The following is a 13,201-nucleotide window of genomic DNA, read 5'->3' as shown; positions in this document are numbered from 1 at the left end:
ATACTTCTGCTGTGAATTTCCTTATAATTGTTTATATTTTAGCCAGTTCTGAGACCTGAATGGCCCATAACTTGGTCTAGTTCATCCCTACACCTTCTTTTTAAAATTTTTTGAACAGCCTCTTGCCCTCTATCTGGGCTCCCGCCTTCCTCCCCTTTTGGAACTCGCCTGATACAGTGAACCTTGGTTCAAAAACTATTGGTTGTTGGCTACTTGCACAGTGGATGCTCTGGAAGGTAAGGAATTGGTGTAAAATGTGTAAAAATTTGATACACATAGCTTCAATCATTAGTGAGCTACAACACACTAAATACTTAAAACCGGCATTTCTTGATACTTTTAAATAGGCAATAATACCAGTTTTCCCAGACTGGGTCACAATTATGATTTATGGTTGGTGAGATATTGTAGTGACCCAAATTATACATATTCACACTTAAGATTTAGCTGCTAACTTATTCAAGTTAGTTATTTTCTATTAGAATAATTAGACCACTCTATTAGAATTCATCTGACTGCTGTAGTAGAGTATCTCGATCTTTATAAAGGCACATCCTTGGCTTTGTTCTCCCTTAATATGCACTTTTCAGGAATCAGTATAAGCATCCTAATACACTGTAGTTGTACTACCCAGCCCAGTTCCAATAATTTACTCTGTGCATTTTTTGTTGGATAGTTTCGAGATCTGACCTACAGGGGGACCAAGTAAGGCACAGCATGACTATTGTTGTAATATAATTTCAGTGGATTCTGGTGGTGTAACCCACAGAAGCTACAGGATTTTTGCAATTTGAAGGCTTGAAAACAGCTTAGACTGTACTTTATAAAAACAGCAATGCCAATCTATGCTGCAACTCTTCCCAAAGATATTTCAAAACTTATTTTTCAGCAGGGTTCCTGCTGCCCCCCTTTAGAATCATCTGTTAGCTCAGCACTCTGCTACCATGCATATTAAATGTGTAAACTATTTCCAAGGGGATATAAAGTTACAAAATAATATGCTATAACTCATAATTATATGCTATGTACTTTTATAACTCAGTCCATCGATATCCCACAGGTAAAATTTTGTTATTTATTTATGTATCCACTGCACAGTAGTGGTAACTATTTCTAGTTTACTGTACACAGTGTGTATGTTATATTAGAGTATTTTGTACTCTGACAGCAAGTTTACTCCAAAGAAGAATGGAATTTTAAATTCTAGTAGCTCATATAACTAAAAAGTAATGAAATAAGGGAGGTTACCAATGCCTGCACCTACATTGTACTACTACACATTTGGTTCATACTTCAATCATAGGATAAAATGTGAGCGGCTGAGCAGAGGCCCGCCATTATTTCACATTCCTCCGATTCACTTAACTGATTCTGTGTTTCCATAATAACAAAGGAGTGGACTGCTAAAGTTTTAGCAATTCGCATCGAATAGTCTTTGAATTTTAGTGCTTCATACACCAGCCTTTATGAAAATAAATTACAGATGTGCTTAAACAGGCAGATTCATCAAGGTATAGTTCCTTTTCTGTGTTGCTACATTTACATAAACAAAAGGGACATTCTAAATGTTGATAGTAGACTTTATTTCTGCTGTATCATAGACATTCTTACTCGCCATGAACAGGCAAAGCATTGATTGGAGCCTTGTTTCACTGTGTACTGAAGTGGTAAAACCATGCACAATCTTGGCACACATATTTAAACACAGTGTGCCAAGTAGAATTTTGCAAAAATGGTTCTGATGGTCACAAATGTAACTGCAGGTTCATGGGACCTCCATTGTTTCATTACACTATATTCACTATGTTCAATTCCCTATTTAAATTTCTTCATTTACTATTTAATTACGACATTTTGCGACTAGTGAACCCACACATGCCATATAAAGAGAAGAATGTCACCAGAGATATTATGTCAAAAGATACCTCTAAAAGTATCAAGTACTAAAAGCTGATATAAACACATTTCACTTCATTTTTTGCTACAATATGTTCTGCTAGTCAAGAAGGTCCTAGCCCTGTAATCAATCCAGTGACTATGAAAATTATTCATTTTGAATGTACTACTCAGTGTATGTACTACCAGAAAGTCAACACCTATGTGGTAGTAGGGAAAGAAATGGGTCACTAAGGAGAATAAAGGTTAGTATATGACATGCATTATACGTAGCTACTGCAGTTGACATAAAAGCATGTTTTAACGTCAAATGGCAACAATATCAAGTCTGTGATATTAGCAATGAGATGTGATGTCTGAAGGTGATGTGAGTAAGTTAATTACTGAGTCAGTCAGTCAATCAAATAAAGTTTTGTTAATTGCTTTATTACCATTAGTTAAAAGTGTTTTGGATCATTTTGAAGCTAGTTTGTATACCTAATGAATACTGTATGATGTAGCAGATGTACCCTTTATATTAGCATAGTCTCTGTCAAGTATATACAGGCCTGCATCAGATATGTCAGAACAATAAATGTATAATAGGCTAGAGTGCTATTCCAGCATAATGCTAGCATATTTATATAAGTGCACATTTTAAACTATTAATAACATAAAAATAGATTGATACTCCCTAATAGAGCAGCCATGCAGTGGAAACTGTAAACTACAATAGAGATTGCACATAGCTCCTTAGCTCTCTAACACTTTGTAGTGAATACTCTAGTATTCACTGAATACTCTAGTATTCACTGAATACTCGACTAGTATTCACTGAATACTCTAGTATTCACTGAATACTCTAGTATTCACTGAATACTCTAGTATTCACTGAATAAATGCTCCAAAAATATTGCTAACCTAGGAGTATAAAACAAGCATAATGGAAACACTGAAGAGCATAGTATGTGAGTATTTTGGGAAATTCCTGAAAGAATTTTGGGCAAAATTTTGAGCATATTTTACTCAGGCCTAAACAATTGTGACTTTCCTCTCATAAAATAATTATAGTTAATGACAGGTAGTGTATTTTGTATGCAATAAATTCAAACAAACATTCATTTATTCATTTAATACAGTATCCTTATTCATGCATAATGTACTTTAATTGAACTGTCATTATTATTCATAATTAGGATAATTGACCTTTAGGTAAGGTTTCAAATGATCCACTCTCTACTATCTAGAAAATTTATGGTTTTACTGCTCTATTTTATTTTACTGCAGAAAACTCTGGACTATATCTCATCAAATATTACACATAACAAATGCAACAACAAGTATAAGGGAATTCACTATTACTCACCAAACTTTTGTCATTTACAATATCAACTGATCTACACTATACTCTATATCTCTGTATAAAAGATGCTTTTAAATCTTCCTATTATTGTTTCTAACTATTTCTTCACCTATTTTATCCCTGAAAATTATTCCCTAAAATATCCTGGAGTGATTCCTCAAATGCAGATGAATAAATCTGGTTTCTTCTGCAACTGTAGAGGCCATTACAAGTGACTAGCTTAAAATATCAAGATACTGTTATGTATTTTTGGTTGACTACCTTATTAGGGTATAGGTGAATTCTCTGTAGGAGTATCTCAATCTCTTAATACAATTTATTGCAGCATCGCTTGAAAAGTGTCTCCAAGAGATTTTTATATTACACTGCAAGTAAAATTATTTCTAAAAATCATTCAGAATTATTTCTGATTAGCAACTATTAAATTCCAAGTCACCAATTAGCAACAGATACCAATTATCAGCACCTATAAAGTATACAGACTACAGTTTATATCCACTAACACTGTGGGCTATCATACCCTTTAAAACCTTTCTTATAATCATTTTCATTCAATGATTATTGTTCCTAAACTACTCTACAAGCTATGCTGGTTAACCATGATGTTGCACAAAAGTAATTTAATTTTGTATTGGAAACCACTATGCCTTTTTCCTCTAACCTCATTATCTCTTGAATGGTTGGCCTTATCTTCTGTGAAATCCAAGAACTGTATATCTCACAAATTTTCATGAAGAACTAATGAGGCACCAGAGAGGTATTATTACTCATGAATTTGCACAGTCTACTGATAATTGGTCAGTCACTGTGCTTATCATAGGTGCCTCATGTTGATAATTGGTACATGATAAGCATGAGATTTCACTTATAGCATGCATGGGCAATAATTAAAATTTGAGACTGAAGACTGCTCTAATGAATAGTTCAAACCACAACTTCATATGTCATTGCAAATGATGCCGATAAATGAGAACTCATGCTATTCTGGAAATTCTTCAGACATATTCTGTGGGTCCATACTATGTACATGTGCTTTAATATTGTGTATGCAAAAGTTCCACACTTTGCTACTAGCTACAGTATAGTAGTTTTTGTTTAACCAGGCGCACGCCCACAGCCGGCCGAAGGCCGGCTGTGGGCGTGCGCCTGGTTTACTGAAATTGTTTTCGTAAAAGTGTGTGTGTGTACCTATCTACCTATGTTTGTCCGTACGCACCCACGTGAGCAAAATCATTTAATAACGATAAAAGCAGCTTTTACGTAAGAAGTAAAAGTGAAATGAAATCTGTATTAAACTTCTACACAGGTGAACTTTGCTCTGAGGTGGTTTCTTTTTGGCGGACTGAAATACGAGTGTGGTGACTTTCCTCAGACTACCTTCTCCTTGAGGTTTTCAGGCATTTAGCAACTGAAAAACAACGGTGCAGGCCTCGTACACTGCCAAGAATAACCTATCGCTTCGAGTTGAAAGGGGGCGTATCCCTTATGTACGCGAACGAAAATGAAGAGCAGCTTTGAGGCTTTGTCGAGAGAATTTGTGGGAAAAACACGTTAGTCACACTATAAAACAGTTTAGAAGATAGTTTTGTGCGTAATATGTTGGTTAAAGCGGTTTATTTAACAAACGCTTCCTTAGCAGTGCATAGCAACGTAATTGAACGAATTACGAATATTTCATGAATTACGAAATACGAGAAATAGCTAATTATATTATTGCACAACCCAAACTACCCTATCGTAAAGTAGTAATACATAGTTGGTTAATTCATAGTAGTATATACTGTCTATAGTTATTCCAGATGAGTTAGCTAGCTGCATGGCGCCTGGTTTTTAGAAGTAGCACAACATCAACTTGTTATTCAGGTTATCACTTTCTTGATTTACAATTAATATTCGGTGATAAACACACAAGTAACTATTCTCCGTACCAGTACAAGTGATGTTAACAAGATCACATGATCACCTTACAATATTTACTTGATAGAACTACACCTTTAGTATCCTATCTGCTCCTTGTATCACTGATGTGATTAACGGATTATAGTAAAAGAAACCACCACTATTAAAACTGATTAATTTCAATTCTATTGTAATGAATGTTAATTGTATCTTTGACCATCACTAGGAAATTCTTGTACATAATACATCCATAAAATTATGGTAATGATAAAATATACAATGATGTGTGGGTAATTTCACAAAATGTTTTAAAATGATAATAATAATATTGTGCAGTATGGTGATGTGGCGTATTACTGTTGCATGTTGTCTCTTTTCATTAATAGGGTAACTGGACCCCCCTTCATTTTGCTGCAAATCGCAATCATCCTGATGTGATCAGGATGCTACATGAATGTGGAGCAGACATCAATTGTCAGGATGAGGTTAGTTGTTAGTATACTGTAAAGTGGTAAAGTTTGATGAATTTGGTAATTAATAAACAGAGTTCTCATTCAACCTCCTTTATTGGTTTATTATTACTATTTCCTCAACAATTAAATGTTCTCACTATTATTGGTTAATGTTAAACTGAATCTCAGTATCACATATAAATATGGTGAACATGTGATCTCTCCAATAGTTTTGTACTGGGACAACCACATTTTATTGTTAAAATCATGTATACATCTGAATCCTACAAAAGCTTGTCCAGTCTTAGCAAGGGGAAGCACCATACTAGTAGGCATAGTATGGAGCAGGTGTTTGGCCTCCTCAGAAGCTAAAGGTATTAATTTTATGCATTTCAGGGTAGAAATTTTGGTTTATGTGCAAATAACTAAATCTTAGCCACATCTAAATCACACAAAGTTGAACATGAGACGTACAAAATCAATACCAAACAGACTCAGGCTAGGCTCAGTGTGCCCATGGGGCTACAGTTACAAGTTTTTATACTCAGCAAAAACTGTGTAGGATTCTTAATAGTGTTGTGGTGACTGTTCTATTAATTGTTCTACTAGAGTATCTTGGTCTTGTATAAAATTGTGTTTATATTTGAAATGGGACATGTGACCCATGTGACCCGTATGGATTAGCCATTGACTAGTTGTATGTGATATTTTTTATAATATCATAATCATTGGTGGCTCCAGGAATATTAACTGGTTTCCAATCCAGACCTTTGGTAACTCCAGGGTCTAACTACATATCATTACATAGGAAGGAAGGCCTACAACTGTTCATGGGCCATCAGACCAACATTATTTGTGATAAACTTGTTGAGTTTGCTTTTGGCAGCTGACCTAAATATGCTATAGACATTTGTATACATGTCAGGAGTTGGGAAGTGTTTGTAATGCTGGAGAATCCAACTTGCATATTAAGGTACGTAACTACTGATCCTACTATACTTGAATTGTAGATATTATAAGGAAATACAGTAGAATTATTAAATATGTCTGAGTAAATTGTGGGTGGGGCTCCACAGCACTGTGAAAAATGAGGAATATAAGATGATATTTCCAGTGTCTTATTGAATACAAAAAAGCTTGGTATAACCTGTAGTATACTAACAATCTCATGAAAGGCTTTAGTTAACGTGTTAAACGTACTGAAACCACATATGTGATGGTATAGTGTGGGCATTATATTAGATATAAGCTATTTCAGGTAACGTGGTAAATAAACTGAAACCATATATGCAATGGTATAGTATGGATTATACAAAGTATAAGATGAGTATAATACAGGATTTATATTAAGGCTTATTTGTATTCAATAAGCCACTGGAAATACCATATTATGCCCCACCTTTTTCACAGTGTAGTGCTGATCCACTCAGTAAAAAACTGCATTTCTATTACCTTTGGCTGTTATTTGTGTCACAATGATTAATCATAACCTGTTAGTACTTTTTTCTACAAAGTCACAAGTATAATGAAAGATCCTACACTCAACAAAAGTTTTTGCAATATACTTTATTGCATCATATTATATGACATCTAATTCAGTCATTTATCAGCCATATGATTTAGTTAGATTTACATTTTTGATGCACTGGACCTATTAATTGTACTTGTGGCTAATAAATTAAGCAAATAAAAAGCAGCTAATAATTTATTATTATGACACAAATTATAAGCAAAAAATCTGGTTTTTAGACTACTTTTGACCACAATTTGTGCTAGGGTTAGGGAACCAAACGGGGTGAAGGAACATGAAACTGAGTTCCATGACAATCCAAATTATGTCACTGAATTTGCTTTACATTATGCACAAATGGTGCTCCAGCCGTGCTAATTGAAGTCAAAGTAGAGATGAGTTTGCTACCAGAGGAAGACCTCGAGTAAGACTCAGCCAACTTCACTGTCACCATGTGTCATTGGTCATACACAATTTCGTATACAGCTTCAAATAACAAGATTTTACTTTCCTTATATGGAAACTAATCAGCGATTTATTTGGATTGTAATGGCACCTGGCAGGCAGTGTAATTTTCATGCTCCTTCGCTGGATCTTGGTGCCACAATAATAAAGTAGTAAGGTAGCTTTAGACACAAGTACAATGAAAGGTCCTGTACATCAAAAAAGCAAACTTAACTAAACCATACAACCAATAAATGACTGAATTAGATGTCATATAATATGACGTGATAAAAGTATATTGCAAAAATCTTTTATTGACATTTTAATACATAGGATCTTTCATTATACCTGTGACTTTGTAGAAAAAAGTACTAGCAACTTATGATTCAACATTGTGACACAAATAACAATCAAAAGTAAAATAAATGCGGTTTTAAGCTGAGTGGATCAACACTATGGAGCCCTGCCTACAATTTATTTATGCATAATTAATATTTCTACTATAATTCCTTACAATATCTACATATAATAGAGATTTTTAAAATTCAAGTATGGTAGGGTGAGTGGCTACAGTACCTTAATATCAGACAAGCCACTTAGATGAATACATATATACACACAGTAGGCCTGCACCAATTATACCAGCTTAGTTTTGGGCTTAATAGGCAAGCAAAGGCATGGAGCATAATGCCAGCATAATAGGCACATTTTGTGCATTGTTTATGAGAGAAGCTGAAACACTGCACACTTTGCATATTATGATAGTGTAGTAAAACTGGCAAACATAATAAAAATATGATTTACAGCTAGTGAAGGATGACTAAAGATCAAAATACTCTAATAGAACAGTCACTGCAGTTGTTCACAGATACATTTGTGACCAAATTTGACAAGACCAGGCTTCCACGCACATCCAGTTTCAGGGCCGGCTTTAAGGGTAGGCAAGGTAGGCGGCTTCCTAGGGCCCCGGGCCTAAGGGGGCCCCCAAACACTAAAACTAGGAGGCCCCAGTTCTTAAAACACAGATTAAATATAGTTCTTACTTCTAAGAAGGAAGAATCACAATATACAATTCATCGCTCGAGATACGCATCACCAATCTGTACGAGTCACGTGACTTTCTCACTGTATATTGGTGGTTATATATTATTCATTACACTTCACACCAGGATGCAACCATACATATTATAGATTTATTGCACATTTATGTCATTTACTTCCCACAAACATCACCACGAGCCATCAATCAGCAAATCCCAATATTCATAGGCCATCTAGATGCCACTTTACTGTCATTAGCCTTCCCCTAACGTCACAGTAAAGGCTATTACAGGGTTATCACATCATCTAGCATCAATTTGAACGTCATATGTACACTGTACTTAGATTTCCAACTTGGATGGATTTTCTATTCCATGTCTCATAAAAGAAAGGCAGCCTGGCACTCTAGCTATATTAGCTATATGGTTATACAAGCTTGTAGTGAAGCAGAGTCACTTGCTGATGCAATATTAGACTACTCTTTTATTGTTTCAGTAGTGTTTTGATATGACACACTGCTCCGTGTCAACAAAATTAGCAAAGCACTACAACGGGAAGATGCTGATCTCAGTGTGGCTATAGAAATATTAAGTAGTGTGGTTAAGTGGCTTACAGGGTACAGTGGAACCTTGATTATCCAAACTAATTGGGGGGAAGGGTGTTCGGATAATCGAAAGTATGCAAGATCGAACATTTATACATTTATATACTGAGCTTTGCTCAACTACTCTAATAAAGCATACACTTTTTGACAAAATACCCTAATTGAGCAGCCGATTTGGCGTTCGAATAATCAAGAGTCCAGTTAATTAGTGTTTGGATCATCGAGGTTCCACTGTATTGTCAGAAAGGCCTTGCAAGTGCCATGGTTGATCTAAGAGAAATAGCCAAGAAGCTAGGTATTGATCCTGTGTTTTAAGCCACTCGTACTTGAAGAAAGAAGACTCATTATGGTGAGACACTAGATGAAACAATTTCAGATCTATAGGAAATCTTCCAAGTTGAATATTTCAATGTTATACTTGATCGTGCTATTGTTAACATCAATGAAAGATTCCAACAGCTTAAAACCCACCATGATAAATTTAGTGTTCTTTGGAACTTTTTCAAGCTCCCACAGTCTAAGGTAGCTGATCAATGTTGACAGTTAGAAGGTTCTTTAAGTGATGGAGATGATAAGGATATTGATGGAGCTATGCTAGCAGAAGAGCTTGATGCATTAAGAAGTCTGCTTCCTTCGGTAGAAAGTAAAACACCTCGTGAACTATTGCAGTACTTGCACAAAAACAAACTGTGTGACGTTTTCCCCAACACATCAATTAGACTCCGCATCTGGCTTACAATACCAGTGACTGTAGCATCTGGTGAAAGAAGCTTTTCAAAACTTAAGCTCATCAAAACCGTATCTTCATTCCACCATGTCCCAGGAAAGACATACAAATCTTGCCATCCTATCAATTGAACACAAAGTTGTGACAACATTGGATTATTCAGAGCTAATAGATAGTTTTTCTAATCTAAAACCACATAAAATCCACTTGTAAACAACTATATTCTATATAATGCACTTGTAGATAATAATAAATAGTACATTGATCATGTGACAGTATTGATTGAGATAAAATGAAACAATGGTGACTACGTGAAGGTCACTTGCGCACTTTGAGAATCTCTTAACTGTGATGATGAAGGGTTTAAATGGTCCCTATGTACACATGTAAGTGCACATATTAATCTGAGGGCATTCTGGCACAACTTATTTATTTATTATACAGGAATTAAAAAGGCAAAGCCTGTAAATCAAAAAACCTAAGCCTGTAATTAAGGTCCTGTACATCAAAAAAGCAAACTTAACTAAACCATACAACCAATAAATGACTGAATTAGATGTCATCAAGACACACGGTAGTGTGTCGTGCGGCCCAAGAAGCCGGCGCGCCACACCGTGAGTATATTGACAGGAAGAACGAAAACGTCATTTTCACACCTTTGTATCTCGGTGATCACTTATCTGATTGGAACCAAATTTGCAACACAGTTGCCCGCCAGCCAAGGGAGTCTACATTCCAAATTTGAAGGAAATCGCTCCAGCCATTTCCGAGATACGAGCTGCCAAAGTTTCGTTTTTTTTTCTTCTTCGTCTTTTCGCACACTTGCAAAAATTGCTATAACAAGTAAACGCGTGCTCCGATCGCCTTGAAATTTGGCACACAGAAAGGAAGTCCAAAGGCGAATCCTAGCATCAAATTTGGTACAAATCCGATGAATGGTTCAGGAGTTATGACCGATTATTCGCGTAAAACAAGATCGATTTGTTGTCACGCCTACAGGGTAAACAGCTTCATGGAATGAGTTGAAAATTGCTATGTAGATGGATTAACCATCGTAGGAGTGCCTTTTGGTGGTTTGAAAGGAATCGAGATAAAGACCACGGAGATATGACACAAAACCCAACCTGTGTCACAATTACGCGATCGATTTTTATGAATAAAAAAGTATTAGTTTTCACGCCTACTAGGCAAACCGCTTAGAGCAATGAGCTGAAAATCGGTGTATAGCTGGAATAATCTTCATAGAAAGTCCTTGCAGTAGTACAGTAGAATCGGATTACAAACCACTGAGTTATGATTCGAAAGCCAACTCCGTGTAGCAAATGCGAGATCGAGATACTCTAATAGAACAGTCACCCTAATAGAGCATTTGGCTAATTTATTTACTCCATTATAGAATTTTATTACATCACAAGTTATTCTGTAGGGAGTTCAGCTGCAAACAGTTAATCTTATAGACAGTTCAGCAAGAAGATAGTCACCATGTGGAAAGTTAAGCAAATATACCACTATAGAGATTCAGAACATTACAAGTCACACTGAAGAAAGTTCAGCTATAAACAAGTCATGCACTGTGTAGAGAATTCAGCTACAATTAAGTCATTCTCTAGAGAATTCAGTTACACAGAATTCAGCTACACACAAGTCACTGTGGAGAGAGTTCAGCTACAAACAAATTACTCTTTAGAGTGATCAGTTACAAACAAAACACTTTGCAGGGTGTTCAACTGCAACAAATCAATTACCTTTAGAGCGATCAGCAATGAACAAATCAACACAAATCTACCTGTAGAGAGATCAGCTAGAAACAAATCACCCTGAAGAGAGTTCAGCTACAAAAAATCACCCTGTAGAGACATCAGCTAGAAACTAGACACAATGTAAGGAGTTCAGCTACAAGCAATCACCCTGTAGAGAGTTCAGCTAAAACAAATCAAACTGCAGAGAGATCAGCTACAAACAAATCACCTTATTGAGAGTTCAGCTACAAACAGATTACCTGTACAGAGATCGGCTACAAACAAATCAACCTGCAGAGAGATCAGCTATATACACACAAATCAACTTTTACAGAGATCAACTACAAACAAATCACCCTGTAGAGAGATCAGCTACAAACTACACACAATGTAAGGAGTTCAGCTAGAAACAAATCACCCTGTAGAGAGATCAGCTACAAACTAGACACAAAGTAAGGAGTTCAGCTACAAGCAAATTACCCTGTAGAGAGTTCATCTACAAACAAATCAACCTGTAGAGCAATCAGCTAGAAACAAATCACCCTGAAGAGAGGTCAGCTACAAAAAATCACCCTGTAGAGAGATCAGCTAGAAACAAATCACCCTGAAGAGAGATCAGCTACAAACAAATCACCCTGTAGAGAGATCGGCTACAAACAAATCAACCTGCAGAGAGATCAGCTACACACAAATCAACTTGTAGAGAGTTCAGCTACAAACAAATTACCCTGTAGAGAGATCGGCTACAAACAAATCAGCCTGTAGAGAGTTCAGCTGAAACAAATCAACCTGCAGAGAGATCAACTACAAACAAATCACCTTATAGAGAGTTCAGCTACAAACAAATTACCCTATAGAGAGATCGGCTACAAACAAATCAACCTGCAGAGAGATCAACTACACACAAATCAACTTGTAGAGAGATCATTTACAAACAAATCACCCTGTAGAGAGATCAGCTAGAAACTACACACAATGTAAGGAGTTCAGCTACAAATAAATCACCTTATAGAGAGTTCAGCTACAAACAAATCACTCTGTAGAGAGATCAGCTAGAAACTGGACACAATGTAAGGAGTTCAGCTACAAGCAAATCACCCTTTAGTGAGTTCAACTACAAACAAATCAACCTACAGTGAGATCACCTACAAAAAAGTACCTTGTACAGAGTTCAGCTACAAAAAAAATTACCCTGTAGAGAGATCGGCTACAAACAAATCAACCAGTAGAAAGATCAGCTACACACAAATCAACTTGTAGAGAGATCAGCTACAAACAAATCACCCTGTAGAGAGATCAGCTAGAAACTAGTCACAATGTAAGGAGTTCAGCTACAAGTAAATCACCCTGTAGAGAGTTCAGCTAAAACAAATCAACCTGCAGAGAGATCAGCTACAAATAAATCACTTTATAGACAGTTCAGCTACAAACAAATTACCTTGTAGAGAGATCGGCTGCAAATTAATCAACCTGCAGAGAGATCAGCTACACACAAATCAACTTGTAGAGAGATCAGCTACAAACAAATCACCCTGTAGAGAGATCAG

At 36.1% G+C, this 13,201-nt stretch overlaps 1 protein-coding gene across 1 annotated transcript in view; it reads left to right on the top strand.

The window, feature by feature from the left end:
• LOC136257464 (ankyrin repeat domain-containing protein 49-like) overlaps positions 1 to 6,497 on the top strand; it is a 138,172-nt gene extending 131,675 nt beyond the window's left edge. Inside the window, exons 4-5 of the mRNA XM_066050685.1 lie at positions 5,524 to 5,622; positions 6,398 to 6,497. Of these exons, the coding sequence (XP_065906757.1) occupies positions 5,524 to 5,622; positions 6,398 to 6,448 (150 nt within the window). The 3' untranslated portion in view covers positions 6,449 to 6,497. The remainder of the gene's footprint in view (positions 1 to 5,523; positions 5,623 to 6,397) is intronic.
• Positions 6,498 to 13,201: the final 6,704 nt, after the last annotated feature.

This window comes from Dysidea avara, chromosome 6 (assembly GCF_963678975.1).
Source record: "Dysidea avara chromosome 6, odDysAvar1.4, whole genome shotgun sequence".
NCBI classification, from domain to species: Eukaryota; Metazoa; Porifera; class Demospongiae; order Dictyoceratida; family Dysideidae; genus Dysidea; species Dysidea avara.
Note: the sequence above shows the minus strand (reverse complement) of the source record. Positions and strands in the feature narration are given on the sequence as shown.